A 17869-nucleotide genomic window follows, 5' to 3' on the forward strand; every position below is an offset into this window, starting at 1 on the left:
CATTGATTATGCGAATTTGGTCCTAATGTGCATAAGTCATGTCAGTTGATCATCTTCTACACCCGAATAACACAAGTTGTAACAAGAGTTCCGCGACCTCATATCTCCATGAACTATTCTGTTTATGCAAATGACTTACACATTTACATAATATATGCTTGGTCATAAACACCTTTATCTAACTTAAACATGTTGCAATATTGTCAGTCCTATCATTTTCCACTTGGATGAATTCTGGCACTTTTGCATCAATTATGCAAATTAGGAATTTATTTGCATAATTGGTATCTGCTGATGCTCCACTTGCCATAAACTACAGATGTTACATTATTTGAGTCTTATAATGGAAAACACTGCAAATATAGATTTTCCTCATTAGTTATGCAAATTAAGTGTCGATTAGCATAATTTGCATATCATTGTGTACATCTCTGTTTAAGTTACGGTACCTGCATACTAAATATCATGGAAATCGGTCGTCCCTTTGTTCAGTTATTCTCCTTAGAAGATTTTCACATAAACGCCACTGCAGTTCCAGAGCAAGCTGCTAGGTGGGCCAAACCTACACTACTTCTTTATTATATCACAAGCTATCTGCCACCCAAAAATCAAGACCACAGCACGTCCAGGTCCAAAGATACAAAAACGGAAGTTCAGCTGCAGTACCAAGGTCATATACCAGAGGGTCCAAAATCAACCTTGAATTTCGGCTTCACAACACCCGCCCACGTACCAAATATCATCGTAATCCATCAACACAGACAGAAATACAAGACGTACAATGGCGTTTTTTTAAAAATCGCAAGGTGGCGTTGCAGGTATTGGTCGGCGTTGCCAAAACTTGGTGACCTCTAACCCCGTTTCCAGGATACTAACACCTCTCTCTGGCTGCACTGACTCAGCTGAGAACTCGACACACACGTATACGTTACCAAACTTTATCGATTCATAGAGTTTGTTATTGTTCATCGACCGGCATGTTTTGACAGCAATGTAAAGTCAACCTTGGCGTACAGAAAAAGGTCCAATGCGCTCGTGTGTGCCGGCGTAGAGAGACAACGCGCCGAGACAAGAACGCAGGACAGGTAAAAAATTATTAACTTATATAACACAAACCAGTTGCAGGGTCACTATAATTGTTTATAGTCTACGTACTATGTATCGTTACCATCCTAAATGTTAGTTTCTTGCCTTTCAATAGCTTCCGTGTCCTTGGAGGTCTGTTTTTTTGGTCTCAAGACCTAACCAGTTTAATAAACGTTTCATAGGATTTACATTTAGGGTTTACGGAAAAGGGGTGGTTGGCTGTCTACCAGGCCAGGCTACCCTACTAGGCTACCCTTTCTGGGCCCCCAAGGGTATGCATGGAAATTTGGCCTGTAATAGAATATCCTTGAGGGCAAACTAGATCAATGTGGGTGGACTGGAAAGACAGCAACATCTATTTCAAATCAAATTGCAGTTGAGCCTCCTGTTTCCAATTAGGCCACAGCAAGTAAATTTTATGGATGACATCCTCCGCAGACTCCAAAATTAATGAGATAGGGCAAGGAGGTTTTCTATATAAAACCTCCTTGGATAGGGCAAAAAAAAGTACTCTTTTTGATAAGTGTGGTGGTTCTTTTATGTGCTCGAGGTGTGGCTCTCCTCAAACAGGGGACCTCCATTTAAGTCGTCCTATCTGAGGGACATCCCTAACTGAAGCTACATGTAGGTACTCATTTCCACCTGAGTGAAAAGTCGTGTAAAGTGCCTTTCCCAAGCAAGGGCGCAAGATCGGTACCGTAATCACACAAACCTGTTATATAGACTAAGTATAACTACCACCGTGACAATTTTCTCAATCTCCTCCCAAATTGGATGACTGAATGCTCACAGATTGAGAACATTGAAATGTAATGATTTGTATATGTTATAGTTTAACCCAAAGCTATTTCAGATTTTGCAGATACAGTTGATCAGCACACATGTAAGACTAAAGTGATACCAGGAAATACTCCAACTGTGATCAGGAAGACGCAGTAACCATGTCCCTGCGAACACGAATCAACGGTTTCACCGCGTGGGTGAACCTGCGGCTGGTTTCCTACAGTCTGTCCATCAGCAACGTTCTGAATGAGCTGACGACTGGAAGTCATTTGAAGATGTTGGTACAAAGTAAGTGTCCAGTAAGTTCTGATATGCAGTAATAGGGCTTTTATAACATTACATTTCTTCTGCATGGCGTAAGTTTGCTCAGTGGCAAAATCACATAATTTTCATCTATATTACAGTATAGATTTAGTAGATTCCAAAATGTGACAGCAAAAAAGTAGTTAATTGAGTTTAACTTATTGTGTTTCCTCCGTGAAAACGGACATTACAGTTTTCAGTTGGTGTGTTTGTTTGTCTTGGTGTGTCTCCACATTTATTTGAATATTGGATAGTGGCAAGATGTATTGGGCAGAAATGGTGTAATAGAATACTTGGAGGCAGAAGTGGTACTATATTAGATACTTGTGATGTGTTGCATACGCCTAGTATCTGAAATGCATATGATCTTTGTAAATATATAGACTCATCTGGTTTATCATAAGTTTGAATGCAGCAATTTTTGAACATGTCACATTAATGTCGTCTTTCTGATGAAGTCTGATGAATTATTTTGTGTGTTAAAGGTTTTACAGGAATGCAGATGAAGAAGCTACAGAGCATGGATGGGTGAGACTGCCTCTTCATTTAGTAATATTTTAATGTGAGGATTGAGAACATACTAGTAGACTAGATTCAAAGTGGAAGGGCACTCATCACAGTCAATATGTAGTTCTTTTATATTGCTCATGAGAACTGTTACTCTGAGTTAGAATTTTACATATGTCCTCACCTGTTTTTCGTACAGGATTTGCTAAAATCTTGTATGTTTTCAGCATGTGTGTTTGATTGTGACTTTCTGTCCCACAGTCTGACAGAGACCCAGAAACTGACACGAGTGGAGTGGGCTGTGACTGCATTGAAAAGAAGGTTTGTAATAATGTGCACATGTAAAGTAATATTATGATATGCGAAGAACCTAATAGTTTAGCCTGACACCAAATCCCAATTCAAATTGGTCCCCATTAAGCTAGCCTGGGTGCCATCCTATTTCTACCGGGGCTCCTACACTCGCTACCCTAGTGGGTGTAGGAGCCCCGGTAGAAATAGGATGGCACCCAGGCTACATTAAGCAGCTATTTGACTATGTCCAAGCTGCTATACATGTACATTGTATATGGCTTATTATGTAGCTTGATTTATATGCATCTGACAATATTGGATACTTTTACTTGTAAGAAAATAAATTTCAAAATGAACTACTTGTGAGGGTTGAAAGGGAGGTACTATTTTCTTATTTACTGGATTTTCTTCAGGAATGTACCTGAAATTGAATCAATTCAAATAAATTCTAAGGTTTTGCACAAGATCGTAATGGCAACTTGAATTTGTTGATGGTTTAAAAGTTGTATTTATTTCATTTAACTTTTTCATTTGCAGCCAGGTGATAGAAGAAGAAGCAAGGATAGACTGCCGTCTTGTGACGATGCGCAGTGCTGATCATGTGAGTTAACCACTGCCGACACCCCTGCTAAATGTGTTTTGTTTATCCTGTCTGCCAAGCTTGTATTACACAGGCAAACTGGCCTATGATCTGTTATCGAAGCATTTGTTCCTTAGGAATTTGAGTTTACAAACCATTCCTAAATAGGACCTACATATTGTAGACCAGCTTGCCATGGCTGTTGCTTATTACATGCTCAAAGTACATTTTGCAGACACTCAATTGCAATAGGAGTACATTTTACTTTTTCAATGTCAACAACTGCTATAAACTTTTGTACTAGACTTACTTTTTTCAGCCTATATTCAATATGAATCATTGCTTTATTCATATAGATTAGGTGTCACAGAAAGCTTATTTTGTTTGAAACTTTCATACCCAGGTGTTTGATATGCTGTGGTACTTGATAGCCTATGACATCTGGTTTACCTGGGAGAGGTCCGACTATCTGCTGCAGGAAGATCTCAGAGTGTTAACTCAGGTTCCATACAAGGTAATGCTACTGTTGAATAACTCTTTTTAGATGTGGTGCTCCTACGGTGCTGTTTGCAGCTATGATATAATGGTACGCTTCATGTTGGGATATATGGGAACATGTCAGCGGGGTATCAGACTGCTTGCAATCATATAGCTTTCAGCCAGGGGGCGCGACCAGAAAAGGTTGCAGCATTTTTTCCACCCCTGCTGAGATGACAAAATAAAATCTAGGGATTAGGAAAGCCCTGGTTTTAAAAGGTCTGGGGCTTGAGTAAAGGCATTTATGAGTGTCACCTCTATTTGTTGTTTATTTCAGTGGACCCCTGAGCCACCGCCTCTCAAGAAAAAACCGAAAAGAAAAATTAAAACTGACCTCCTCGCTGGATTTGGTGCCAAAGCAAGTGTAGCCGATGGGCCAGAGGAAATGGTGAGAACAACACATTCATTGGATACAGTAAATGTAACAAGCCACCTATACATGTCACTGTTGATGATTGCTTGATATCTATCAATCTTACAGCCCACTACAGCATTTTACTTTTGATTTCTGCAGCTGGTTACTGAAAAGATATTGAAAAGAAAGACACCTATACATGTACATGTACATTGTACGTGTAACTGTTGATGGTTGCTCAACATTTATACGCGACTCATGCAGACTTGAATATAGGCAAAAGTGTGAACTGGCCCTAACTCTTCATGTCTTTTTGTTTGTTTTAGGCTGACGACCAATCTCAGCATGACAGGTAAAAATTCTATTTATATGATAGATCTTATCAATGCCACCTTACCTTAAATATAATGACTTACAACCAATCATTTCAAGTTTAGTTGGGTGATGTGGGATGGCAGATTATTTTGTATTTACACATGTTACTGTGTGTAACAGGTATCCAGGGGCAGAAGTTGCCTTGTCCTATAAAAAGAATCTACCTCGTGGTGGCTGGATGTCCTATCCTTCCCCAGACGACTGCATCTTGGATATGGTTTACACTCAGTTATCACGGGTGCGAGAAGGGAGCAAGTTAACTGTGGTGAGTATGCCATAGAGCACCTTGAAGTCTGAGGCTTCGTGTAATGCACAATATGAATGTGATGTACAGTTACTGTAGCTTAAAGAGAATACATTTTAGGAACGACATGTTACATGCATAATTGGTTCAATTTGCTTCCGAATAATTTTGAAAAAATAAACTGTTTTCCAACGAAAAGATTGGACTCACTGGAATTTTCGACTGACTTGCTCTGTCTTCTACAGCTGTCTGACCCAATCACTGTGACTTAATGTATGTGTGACGTCAGCAAAGGTTAAATTCCATTGGAGAACAGTTTATTTTCTTTATAATGTATTTTAACAACTTCTCATGCTTCTGTCAATCATCTTGATGACACCTGTAGGAAACCCTGGATGACATTGCAGACAGCAGAGTTCTCTGTGCACTCATCAACTCCTTTGTCCCTGGAACATTCACGACAGAAGTGCTGTTAAACGACAGGTATTGAATATTTTTTAAGTGTGGCTGTCTTTTTTCAAGATGTAATCGTGATGATTTACATTCTGTAGGTTCAGTGCAATTGCAAGTTTTCCAGTATATGTCCATGATGAGGCCAGATTTCTCCTACTTGTTTATGCCCTTTATGTGTGTTATGTAGAACAGAATACATTTCGTACTTAAAGAATACAGCATGGTGTATAACGTATCACCCGAGGTGCTACTGCAATCCGAGCCACGGGAGGGCTGGGACCGAGGGTGATACGGATTACATGTACTGTATTCTATACATGTCATACCCACCTGAGAACATACATTTTAATGCAAGTTGGGCCAGAAGTTGAGAAATTTGTTGTCTGCAAAAATTATAACAACAGCAAATCTGAACCCAGTATTCAAATTTTCGACAGTGGTGCATTCAGCACATTTGAAGTCCAGAACACCCGCATTAAACGTTATCACTGCACAGGTATGACATAGATTCAAGTATATAGATATAGAATTGATGGAACTGTCCTACCCAAGTCTAATTTCTGACTTGATTTGTTTCAGGTGGACGTTGAACCTTGCACTACAGACGATAGGTGCCATGACTTACTGCTCAGTGCCGATGACCTCTCAGGACCTGGTGGAGGCCGATCCCAAGGCCTTGTCAGCGTTTATGTGCTTCTTCTTCATGAGCTGTTTCAAGTTCCGCCAGAGTCGTGCTGTGAAGGCGAGAGTATACGAGTTGCATCTTCTTATGCAGGAGGTAACGATAGATCTAGTAGTCTATCATAATAGTGTGTAGATTACATTTGTGTTGTCAGTTTTAGCAGTTAACCATTATTGCCACAAAGGGGGTTTTCATCTTACAAATCAATTATGCAAGATGGATCCCTGTTTTCAGTACCATGGACAGGGTAACAGTGGTAGTGTTAATGTTTTCAGGACCATGTCTCTTCTACCAATTCTAGCCTACAAGAATTAGCATTATTAACATAAGTTAGGTCATATTACTTCATCAATGGATTTTGATTAGCAGAAATGAACTTAGTTAACCACTTACATTTTTGAAAGGAAAACTTAGCTTTTGTTGTCAGATGTGTGATTTGATAAACCAATAGCTTTGATCAATGAAAGTTTTTTGCTGCAATGATAAATGTCCTGCACTTACCATGGAGTGGCTTGTAAAGATGGGTAGATCCCTGGCTCCTATCGTCAGTTACTGTGTCTTATTTCATGTTAATGCAGGATTACATACCTGAACTTACAAATAGGATGTACTACTCTGTGTTGATTATTGCATCTAATTGAAGTTGTTTCTCGAAGGTGGGAGCTGAGTTGGACACCCTGCCTGATGTGGCAGGTAATATGGCTGAATTACGGTACAAAAAGGAGCTCAAGTCCCAGCATGATTCATACAGGTGAGCAAATATTATAGAATATCATACCTTCATTTTCTTCTAACTTAAAGGCAGCACCAATTTGACTTCTTGTTTTATGTAAAATATAGATGTGTACAGGTGAAGTAGAAATAGGAGTAGCAATTGCAGCATTTTCTCATCTATCATGCAAATAAGGCCTAATTTGCATGATTTTTGTCTAATGATGTTACCATTACTTACATGTAACTCCCAAATGCCACAAGTAGGACATTACTTTCAGTTACGGTGAATATGGTATTTTCTTTTTAATTAGGCAATTAAGATCTTAATTTGAATGATTGATACATATCAATGTTCTACCCTTTCTTGGTCACAGTTCTTCTGCAGTGCCATAGGAAGTCACCAGGAGGTCAATAATCAAATATGTTCTTCGTTTTGCCGAATCCTACCCACATCCCAATATGAAGTGCATCTACATGTACAACTTCTTGACTTAAATTTGTATGCTGTTCACAAAAAAAACACAAAGGGCACCAAAAACAGTAATCCTTCTTGTTGAAGATACGTGTAATAACATTATTGGCAAAGGTAGTTAGATATTATAGCACATTACCTGCTTATACTATAATACTCTAGACCTTAGGTAAGAGTCCTTCGTCTGTGTTTCCAGGGAGGAGTTAGAAGAGTTACAGCAGAACTATGACATCAAGTTCTGTGAGGAGTGGGTGGAACATGTGGCAGATGTTCAGTTACAAACACACAAACAGGTGAGTGGAAATGTTTATTTACAGTCTACATCAGGCACTCAGCTAATATCAGAACAAAGTGTTTTATTATCTCCATGAAAAATGGAGATATAGTTTTGAGTGTGTCCGTTTGTCGCTAAAAATTTTCACCATAAAATTTTTAACTGTACTATGATATTTTACTGTATAGTTGCTGTATAGTACGGTATTTTGCTGTACTTCACAGCGCAATTCAGACATCCAATGCAATGGTGACCTGTCATCATTTGTTAACTTTTGCCAACATTTGTAAACATTTGTAAACTTTTGTTAACTTTTGTAAACTTTTGTAAACTTTTGTAAACTATTGTAAACTTTTGTAAACATTTGTAAACATTTGTAAACTTTTGTAAACTATTGTAAACTTTTGTTAACTTTTGTAAACATTTGTAAACATTTGTAAACTTTTGTAAACTTTTGTAAACTTTTGTAAACTATTGTAAACTTTTGTAAACTTTTGTAAACTTTTGTAAACATTTGTAAACTATTGTAAACTTTTGTAAACATTTGTAAACATTTGTAAACTTTTGTAAACTTTTGTAAACTATTGTAAACTTTTGTCAACTTTTGTAAACATTTTTAAACATTTATAAACTTTTGTAAACTTTTGTAAACTTTTGTAAACATTTGTAAACTTTTGTTAACTTTTGGAGATATAGTTTTGGGTGTGTCTGTGTGTGTTTCCGGACTACTGTAAGCAGCATAACTCAAGAACCTCTTGATATGATGGATTACGATGATATTTGGTATGTGGGCGGGTGTTGTGAAGCCAAAATTCAAGGTCAATTTTAGGCCTCCTGGTATGTGACCTTGGTACTGCAGCAGAACTGGTATGTGACCTTGGTACTGCAGCAGATTTTTTCTATCTTTTGACCTATGGTCTTGATTTTTTTGTGGCAAATTGCTTGTGATGTAATGAAGAAGTGGTGTGGGTTTGGGCCCTCTAGCAGCTTGTTCTGGAACTGCAGGGGTGTTATTGTGAAAATCTTCTAAGGAGAATAACTGAACAGAGGAACGTTGGATTTCCATGATATTTTGTTATGCAGGTAGCTTGGACAGAGATGTACATAATTAAGTGCAAATTATGCTAATTGGGGATTAATTTGCATAATTAATGAGGAAAATCTATATTTGCAGTGTTTTCAATCATATGACTCAAATACATGTTAAATGTGTAGTTTATGGCAAGTGGAGCATCAACAGATACCAATTATGCAAATAAATTCATAGTTTGCATGATTAATGCAAAAGCGCTATGATTCATCTAAGTGGTAAATAATAGGAGTGTCAATATTGAGACATGTGTAAGTTTGTTAAAGGTGTTTATGAGCATATATTATGTAAATGTGTTAGTCATTTGCATAAACAGAATAGTTCATGGAGAAATGAGGTCTACGAACTCTTGTTTTGTTTGCAGCTCATTTACTTTTTTGTTATCAATCAACTATTATCATACTAATAACAGTACTTTGATAGCACAATATGGGAAAATAGATTATGTAGTTTTGCTCTCAGGTTAATGTGCAAACCGACGTTGTTCAATGTAAAGAAATCTAAGCTAAGCATAATAACTCTAAGATATGGCTGTCACACACCTTAACTTGCGGTGTTACCTACAATATATTATGGACATTGAGTATATGAATGTATGGAGATCAAAAGTATGAAAATTTGCATAAAATTTAAGTCAACTTTAGGGCTTTTGAAATGTCTAAAAACTCTTGTCCACAAGTGGGACAGCTGGTTTACAAATATTTTGCTGTCTAAGATTGTCTTTTTCACTAACCAGGATAACATCTAATAGTAAATGGAGGGTACGGGTTAGTGTACACATTTACAGGAGAAAGGAATATGCACTGTAGACACTCCAGTATTTGGTTCCTCCATTTGTATCCATTTCTTGTCTTGTAAAATTACCATACATTCTAGTTGTGCTATGGCCTATTGCTGCCTATTGATAATGATTTCCATTTGATATTTCTCTGACAGGTTGCCTCAAAAATGAAGGAGAGATTCGAGGTGTTGACCGTGCCAAGAAGCATCACCATCAATGAAATGTGCATCACACTTCTCATCAACCTGAGTCTGACACAGGGATCAGGGTTTTACCGCATGGACAACAAGGAAATCGTCACGGCTGATCGCAGGCTGGTTAGTTACGTTCTGTACATGTCATTAAAAAAAAATTTATTTCATCTTTCTGTGTGGGTGATCCATTTTGCCCCATGTACACAATATTTTTTTCAAGTTGATGGAAAATTACCTAATGTAGTACATTGTTTACTTTTAATGTTGTTATTTTCATTGCTATCAGAATTGCTGTTTCCTGAGATTGAATCCTCTGTTATGCTCCAATGTTGAGCCCTTGAGAATGGCACTTGATGCCAATTTCGTCACTCCACCCTGATGTAAAAATGGTTACCTGGTTGGGGAGGTCAAAGGCGGTGGAAGGAGGGGGATGGGCTCCACCTTTCAATAGTACCAAATGCCATAGACGCAGTGGATAGCAACCCACTGCCCCTACAGCCTCAAAAAGGCTATGGAACTACATTTACCTTTACCTTAACCTTTACCTTTATCTTTTACCTTTAGGTTCTATTTGTTCATAAGACTGGTCAGTATGTGGATGACCTGGTCAAGACTTCCGGCGGTGTTACTGTGAGAAGCCGTTTGGGCCTGCAGGATGACCATCCACAGGAGATCAACCCAGCACTCTACCCACAGTACCAGATCTTTGTGGAGAGTTCTTCAAGAAACAAACTGATGAAAACTGGAAGTGTCTTTATGTATCAGGCATGTAACTTTAGTTTCTTCACTTAGTCCAGCTGTAATACCAAGACTGGTGTTTCTCCTGTTGTGGGAAATTTTCTGTCTTTATGATTAAGGGTTGATGACCAAGGTGTAGATGTACATTGTTGTATATGGTGTCATAAGGCCTGGTCATTTGCTACATGTATAACCACAGAATAAAACCACAGAGTGAGAAAAGCATCATCTGGCTTTATGATGATAAATCAGTAACTCAACATCATTATTATAAATACCTATTTTATAATGAGTACTGTCAGACAGGGTTATACATACATGTAATGCCGTGAACCATAGCATTCAAGGTACAAATTGTCCCGAATGTTGGATTTGCTTTTTAGGACTTGCAAAAGATATCTATCATAGATTATAAACATCTCATATTCAGATGTTTATTTTAGATTATCATCTTTGTCACATAGTTATGTGACACAATAATATATTCTAATGACTGTTAAGTACCCAGTTTACCTACTTGTCTGCCATCAACAACAGAAGACACCATCAACAATGTTGAGTAATGAAGGTTCCGTTTGTCCGAGCAGGTGTTCCCGTGCAGCACGTTACAGTGGCAGCGCATGATGATGAAAGCAGGGAAAGAAGGAGACGACGAGATGATGAACAAGTTGGTGTCTTTCTTCCGAGTGTCACATCCGTCCTTCATCAACTCGCAGGAGGCCAACACCGGCAATAGTGTTCTACACGTGGCAGCTCGTGCAGGACATTTTGTAAGTGATCAGTGAAACACTCATTCTATAGGTATACATTTGGTACATTCTGTTCAGAAATTATTAATGACTGAATTACTTTGTTCATTTTAGCCAATTCCTCTTTAATAGTTGTTTTTATTTTTTATTTTTTTATTGGTCAGAAATTACCCGCAATGGCAGCCTTTCTAGTGCTGAATTGATGCAGGGTATTACAGGTTTCACACACCCACACTTGCATTTTGTGGAACTGTTGCAATGGTCTGGGTGGCTGCCATTTGGCGCCACCAGGTGACCTCAAATACGACCTTCCCCAACCGAAGTCAGGTACTCATTTACACCCGGGTGGAGTGTGGAAAGTCGTGTAAAGTGCCTTTCCCAAGGGTACAAGATCGGTGACATGACAGGATTTGAACTCGGGACCTATTGGTTCTGAGTCGAACGCTCTACCATTGCGCCACACGACCCCACTTTTAGATGACATTTAAGAGAGACCAGTCTAGTGTGACAACTCAAAAGTATCAGACGAGCTCATTTGCTTGCCTTGACCACATACTTCACACTGCAGCAGCGACACCTAGCTGCAGTGCAAAGTAGAACCTGAGTCAGTATTGCCCTGCATGAGGAAGGTGACAGACACAGGACAGTCTCTAAAACATCAGCTATGAGTACACAAGTACTTGGTAATGTGTGCAAAAACTGAAAGTTTGTTAGTAAGAATATACATATAGAGGCAACTCATGTCTTTTATATCAATTTTCAGAACATTGTACAGTACTTGCTAAAGAATGGAGCCAACGTGAACTTGCGTAATGCGAGTGGAGGCACGCCTCTGTTCTCTGCTGCTGAGGGCTTGCACCGCCGTGTGGCCCAGCTCCTGCTGGAGTGGGGGGCCGATGTCAACGCAAAAAACTTCAGATGTATGACAGCCTTGGAAGGCCTACGTAGCGACGAGCTGAAAGACAACTTGACTGCTGTCACCGCCTACCTCAGCAGGTAATAACTGGTCTGCAGTCTGTATACTTCAATGAACAAACAGATTGATACTGTTGTCTTCTAAAAAAAAAAAATCATTTTCCATACAGAAGTCTTGTGAAATGATGATGCAAGATGATTTAGATTTGATAGTGTAAAGTTTGGTAAATCTGATAAAATTCATTGTGCTGTTTTAGCTCTTAAAACTTTGATTGAATCATCGAAGCTTAGTGCTTAACTGCCCTTTTATTGGAAGAAAAGACATCACACTTGTGCCTTAGTTTATTCTAACATGTGGGCTCATACCTCCAGCATTGTACCAAAGATCATGGAGGGTGACATGCAGATGTTGCAGAGGGTTGTCCACGACCATGTGACAGGAGCACATCAGTTTGCTGACCTCAGCAGTCGCTGCATCAGTGGGAGCACCCTGCTTCATACGGCTGCTTACTTTGGAGCTACTTCAGTCGTCAAAGAACTGCTGAAGGAGAGGATAGATGTGAACTTGTCGGACTACAAAGGAGCGACACCTCTACATCGTGCCAGGGACAAAGCTACCATCCAGGTTATAATTGTCTTCTTGACCTTGTATGTTGTTTTTCCTTGTCCAGTACATATAGCTTGAAGGGTACAAACTGTGCTAATTTAGATGAACTCTGTGTGCAAAAACTGTGTTAGAACTGGTGGTTTTGTACATTCAAGGTTTGTTCATGTAGACTTAAATATGATCTACTTGAATGGAGGTAATTGTTTTTGGTTTGTCTGTTGGCTGGCAGTCTATGTTTCTGCTGTTCAGTATTTCCAAAAGAAATCTACAAAAACTAATTGAGGTATGAGACCTTTGAACTCTTGTTGTAATTGTGTTACAGTACCTGAATCAGTAACAGTTTCATAATCATTATGGCAATTTTCCATTGGTTCTTCAAGCTTTAAACCTGAGTGTACAAAAATGTATGTTGAATCATCCTTCAGTTGTTGCTGGATAGCGGTGCTGCCATCAATGCTCGTGATAATGAGGGCAACACTCCTCTTCACATCCTCTGCTATGGTGAGAAGGGCCAGCCATCACAGCTGGACTGTATACAAGCCTTGGTAAGATTATTTTCAATTTAATTTTGGGGTAACATGTAGTTAGACATTGACACCAGTAAGGCAAAGAATGCTTTTGCTGGTAATTCTGGTCAAGTAAAATGCAAGTTGCACTCTATATCATGTAGCCACCATGCTATTCAGAATGACTCCTCATTCCTTATTTGGAACTGAGAAGTACAAAAGATGTGCCCACCAAATTCTTTCCCGGAATCAATTGCTGCTACATGTAATGTAACCAGTGAGAACATCTTCCCCAATTGCTATAATCAAAAAGAGTTGGCTAGGAGTCCTTTATCTAGAGTTCCCCCTTCTATATTATAGCTACCTTCACTTCTCGTATGGTCCCAGCATTGTATTGCTATTATATGTGACCTGCACAACCACATTACAATGTTACAATAGCTTCAATCTGTTTTTCTGACCACTCAAATGAAGTGCACATGTAAGATGTCTCTGCAATACAAAGAAAAACAGGTGACAGAACCTGTAAGTCCTTATATCTATTGTGATTATCATTATTTTCTTTCCCTCAGCTGGATTCGGGCGCTCACATCACTTTGAGCAACAGAAAGGGTCTGCTGGCAGCCCACTGCTGTGCCATGCAGGGTCGCACAGAGACTGTCCAGCTCCTGGTGGACAGAGACGTGGACGGAGCCATGAGGGAGATCATAGACGGTGAAGAAGGGACCAAGCTGCCCAGCCTGGCATACCTCGCTGTGGTCAATGGGTTCCTTGCCTGTGCTTCCTGGTAAGAGCAGGTTCTTGTTGCCATCAGATTATATATAAGTTATATCTTACCTCATCCACCAGCAGAAAAGTGTGTACAATATGTTAATTTGCCTTTACAGTCTGATGGAGTTAGGTTGGTACTTTTGCAGTGGAAAACACTTAACTGAATAATCATAAAACATGAAAATGTTCATGTTTCAAAGCTAGGAACTCTGATTGGCACATACATTTTTAATAAATTCTGTGCCTGCCATGACAGTAATTTATAATCTCATGTCAGAATATTTCATTATAGATAGATAAGGATAAACCCTATATTGTTAAACAAAAATATATTGCTTAAGCAACGTAACAGTAATTTTCAAATTTCAAATGTATTACGACATCAAATATCAATAACTTTGTTACATCTCTAACATGATCCTTTGGTGAACAAGTTTCCATCATTTGATATCAAAACATCACATAAAGTTTCGATGCTCAGAAATTGAACAAAGAAGAAATGTACAGAAAATGGCACCACATACAATTTGCAACAGTTGAAAATGAAGTGTGCAGTTAATCATTTTTAGAAAAAAAGTATAGTTGCCCAAACCGGAGTCCTGTAATCAGTGTTGTATCCATCCTTCCTGCCAGGCTTGTGAAGGAGAACTTTGCCCTGAAGGCAGGAGAAGCTGACCAGCTGCTGCAGGTTGTGTTGATGAAGGCAGGAGATGTGGAGGATGCGGCCATGTTTGTACAGTTCCTCCTGGATAACCAGGCTGATGTGGGCACCAGATTTGCACAGGTTTGTTTCATTTGAATTTATTACAACCAGAAATTAAGGGAGGGAAAAAAAGGTGCATAGGCACCTTTACAACATTTCTCACTTACACTAGTGCTGTACTAAAAGAAATATTCAACAATTCTCAGACTTTTCATCCTAAAGTCATTGTAATTCCCTTAAACTCTTATCTGTCTGGTGTAAGCTGTGTTATATCATGTACCTGTGTGGATAGATGCTGTAAATATCACTTCAGTCCCTAAACCTCATACAGACGTTCCATCTGTGAATGAGATTTGATTGTTGAATGATGGTGTATTTGGAAAGAGCAACCAAATTTTCTACCAAGTTAAGTTTCTTGTATTCACCACAGGGGAACACGCCACTCCATCTGGCAGCTGCGTCTGTGACAGCTGTAGAATCCCTTCAGCTGCTTTTGTCCTATGGAGCTGAAGTTGATGCCACAAATGACTTGCAGGAAACTCCCCTCTTCAGTGCTGTCCAGGCTAACAACCACTATGCAGCCAGCATACTCATCAACCATGGTATGAACAGGCAGTCTTCAAACTGTTGCCTCTTTATGGAAGAAACAATTAAGAAATGTTTCAAGAAGACTAGCCCATGATACACAATATCTCGCTACCAGGGGCTGATTGGGTTCTCCTCATTAAGAGCTTGTGGTCTTTCACATCTAACTCGAGAGAACCATTCCCATTCCCAGAACTACCAATAGTAGCTTATATTAGGATCCTTTATCGCTATGAAAATCAGTCCAATAGGAGCTACTGATTCTCTGTCACCATGGAAACCAGTCAGCACAGCCTCCACCACCATGGTAACAGACAGTTCTCAGTCTGACAATAATTGGTCCATGTTATCATTTTTTTAATGCATAAATTAACATAGATTAAGTCAGGCTACAAGAAGACTATCACACACTGGTTATATCAACCTCCTTGGTTATACACTTGTTATACCGGGAAGAGATTTAGGGCTATTATATAAGGAAATTGTAATCAATATCATGTTTACTTGTTCTGGCTGACTCACAATAATGCTGCTTCTGAGATCTCATGTCACTTTATGCAGGGGCAAATTCTTGCGGCAGAGGGAGGGATTGAGGACAGCATGTTGATATTGTGAACAGGAGAGGATGTTGGACTTCTGGAATAATCCACTGTTCTTGATTCTACAGGTGTGAACGTGAGGTGTGTGAACCTGGTTGGACTGACAGCGTTTGATCAGATCAAGGACTTTGATGAGTGGTTGGAGTGCAGTTTCTTCAGTGATGAGATAAAAGCCAGGATGAAAGGTGATATTGTCATCTCTGCTGGAGGTCTATAAATCTGATACTTAAACTAGAATGTTTAGTACAGATTCAGCATATTTTCTTCATGTTGTTCAAGACTTTCTCTGGTCACATTTGCTAAATGTTAAGCATACTTATTCTTATCATTATGCTATGTTATGTACATAGCCTTATATTACAAATGTAAGTGATTAGGTTAAAAAGGCAAAGAGTCTTTTGCGGTAGAATGTTTGCATGTGTGATGTTTGAGGCTGAGTGTGTGTATATGTGTGTGTATGCATGTGTGACTGTGTGTGTGTATGAGGTTACTGTTTCATTGTTAGTAAGTATTGATAAAGAACCATGCTTACATGAATACCCATTGTTCTCTTTTTTCCATACCAGCCTTTAGCCTTAAGCATGCCCGAGACCTTGTCCGTGCCATCACCAAGAAAGTGAAAACTGCCGCGCCCATTTCGCTTGCCAGACTACCAGACTTGAACACCAGCGTTAACTGGGAGCGTTCCCGCGTGGAGGCTGCGACACCATCATCATCCCACCGTATCCAGACGGCCCCGCCCGCCAGCCGGCCGTCGGGCACACCAGGACGCTCCATCAGCACTCAGGTCTTTCAGAGACGGGTAAATATTTATACTCATATTTCTCACTATACACTGCAGTTTCAACATGCATTGGTAAGTATACTGTGCTGTTTGAAAATTCCCTGAATGAAACAGCCTGACTGAAAGACCAGTAAGATTAGAAGTCAACTTTACATTTTGTATTTTGCAATATTCTGTCTTATAGAATCTCATAAGCGAGGGTTTATCCACAATAGGATGAATGGATGTGTGTCTTGTTTTGTTTTTTGACAATTTTAGCGTATGCATGTTAAAATGCATTTGTCTTGGTGCATGTATCTGTCTGTGTGTGTGTGCATGTTTTGGGGGTACTTGTTTCATTGAATCACATCACACATGCCAATATGGCATGCAATATGGAAAATTTACTGAACATGATTTTTATAACTCATCTTGTGCCAGGCTATATCAGCAATGAGCTACAGTGGACATCCACAGACAGCATCCTCATCTGGTTTGTAGCAGTTCAGGTCTGCCGACTCCTGCCATACCTGCATCACCAGGACCTTTGTTGGAAGAGATGCTCAGCCTTCTTGCAGTTGAGGGAAGCGATAGAACATTTGTGACTAGTTTACACCTGTCCAGGCATTTGTTACTGCATTGTGAAGTTATTAAAAATGTGATGTATGGTACATTTGTTTTTTATGTATATGCATATTAAATCACCAACAGGGTATATTATACCAAATTGAAGCCAGCAGTATTATACTTTTGTATCATGGTTAGTGGTCTATGCTGTTTTATAGGAGATGTAGTGAATAAAGTTATATTTCTACAGCTGAGTGCCGGTATGTCTTTATCAGCTTTTAGAAATGTCAGGAAAAATGTTGAAAAGACTTACTAGAAACTCTATGTCCTCCTTTTTAAGGGATATGTAAATACTGTAAACGAGTTACGATATACATGAATATGATTCACTGACTTCTCTGGACAAATGTATATGATGATCACTTCAAAGAGGAGAGGGGGAACTCAACCATATATATTGTGCAGAGTTACTCTTGTATGTGGTAATACTCTTAGTTTATATTTCAATTGACGTGTATATGTATATTGAACTGAAGAACGGGATTGGTAATACAATCTGGTGTATCTGTCTCCTTGTGTTGGATGATATGCTGACATTTTACCTGCTAACAAAGATGAGCTTCAAGCAGAAAAGAGTCACAC

The 17869-nt window shown here is 39.1% G+C and overlaps 1 protein-coding gene across 1 annotated transcript; it reads left to right on the forward strand.

The window, feature by feature from the left end:
* The first annotated feature begins 852 nt into the window (after positions 1–852).
* LOC136436538 (uncharacterized) lies at positions 853–17797 on the forward strand. Its single transcript, XM_066430578.1, has 25 exons — positions 853–1085; positions 1940–2157; positions 2658–2700; positions 2941–3000; positions 3511–3574; positions 3957–4067; positions 4368–4478; positions 4772–4797; positions 4941–5085; positions 5450–5547; positions 6097–6295; positions 6856–6950; positions 7582–7678; positions 9686–9847; positions 10289–10489; positions 11050–11232; positions 11975–12207; positions 12499–12751; positions 13159–13278; positions 13812–14026; positions 14644–14794; positions 15144–15315; positions 15966–16082; positions 16464–16699; positions 17102–17797. The coding sequence occupies exons 2-25, from the start codon at positions 2028–2030 to the stop codon at positions 17159–17161; spliced, it is 3282 nt and encodes a 1093-aa protein (XP_066286675.1). The 5' UTR covers positions 853–1085; positions 1940–2027; the 3' UTR covers positions 17162–17797.
* The last annotated feature ends 72 nt before the right edge of the window (positions 17798–17869 follow it).

The sequence above is a fragment of the Branchiostoma lanceolatum genome, chromosome 6 (assembly GCF_035083965.1).
Source record: "Branchiostoma lanceolatum isolate klBraLanc5 chromosome 6, klBraLanc5.hap2, whole genome shotgun sequence".
NCBI lineage: Eukaryota > Metazoa > Chordata > Leptocardii > Amphioxiformes > Branchiostomatidae > Branchiostoma > Branchiostoma lanceolatum.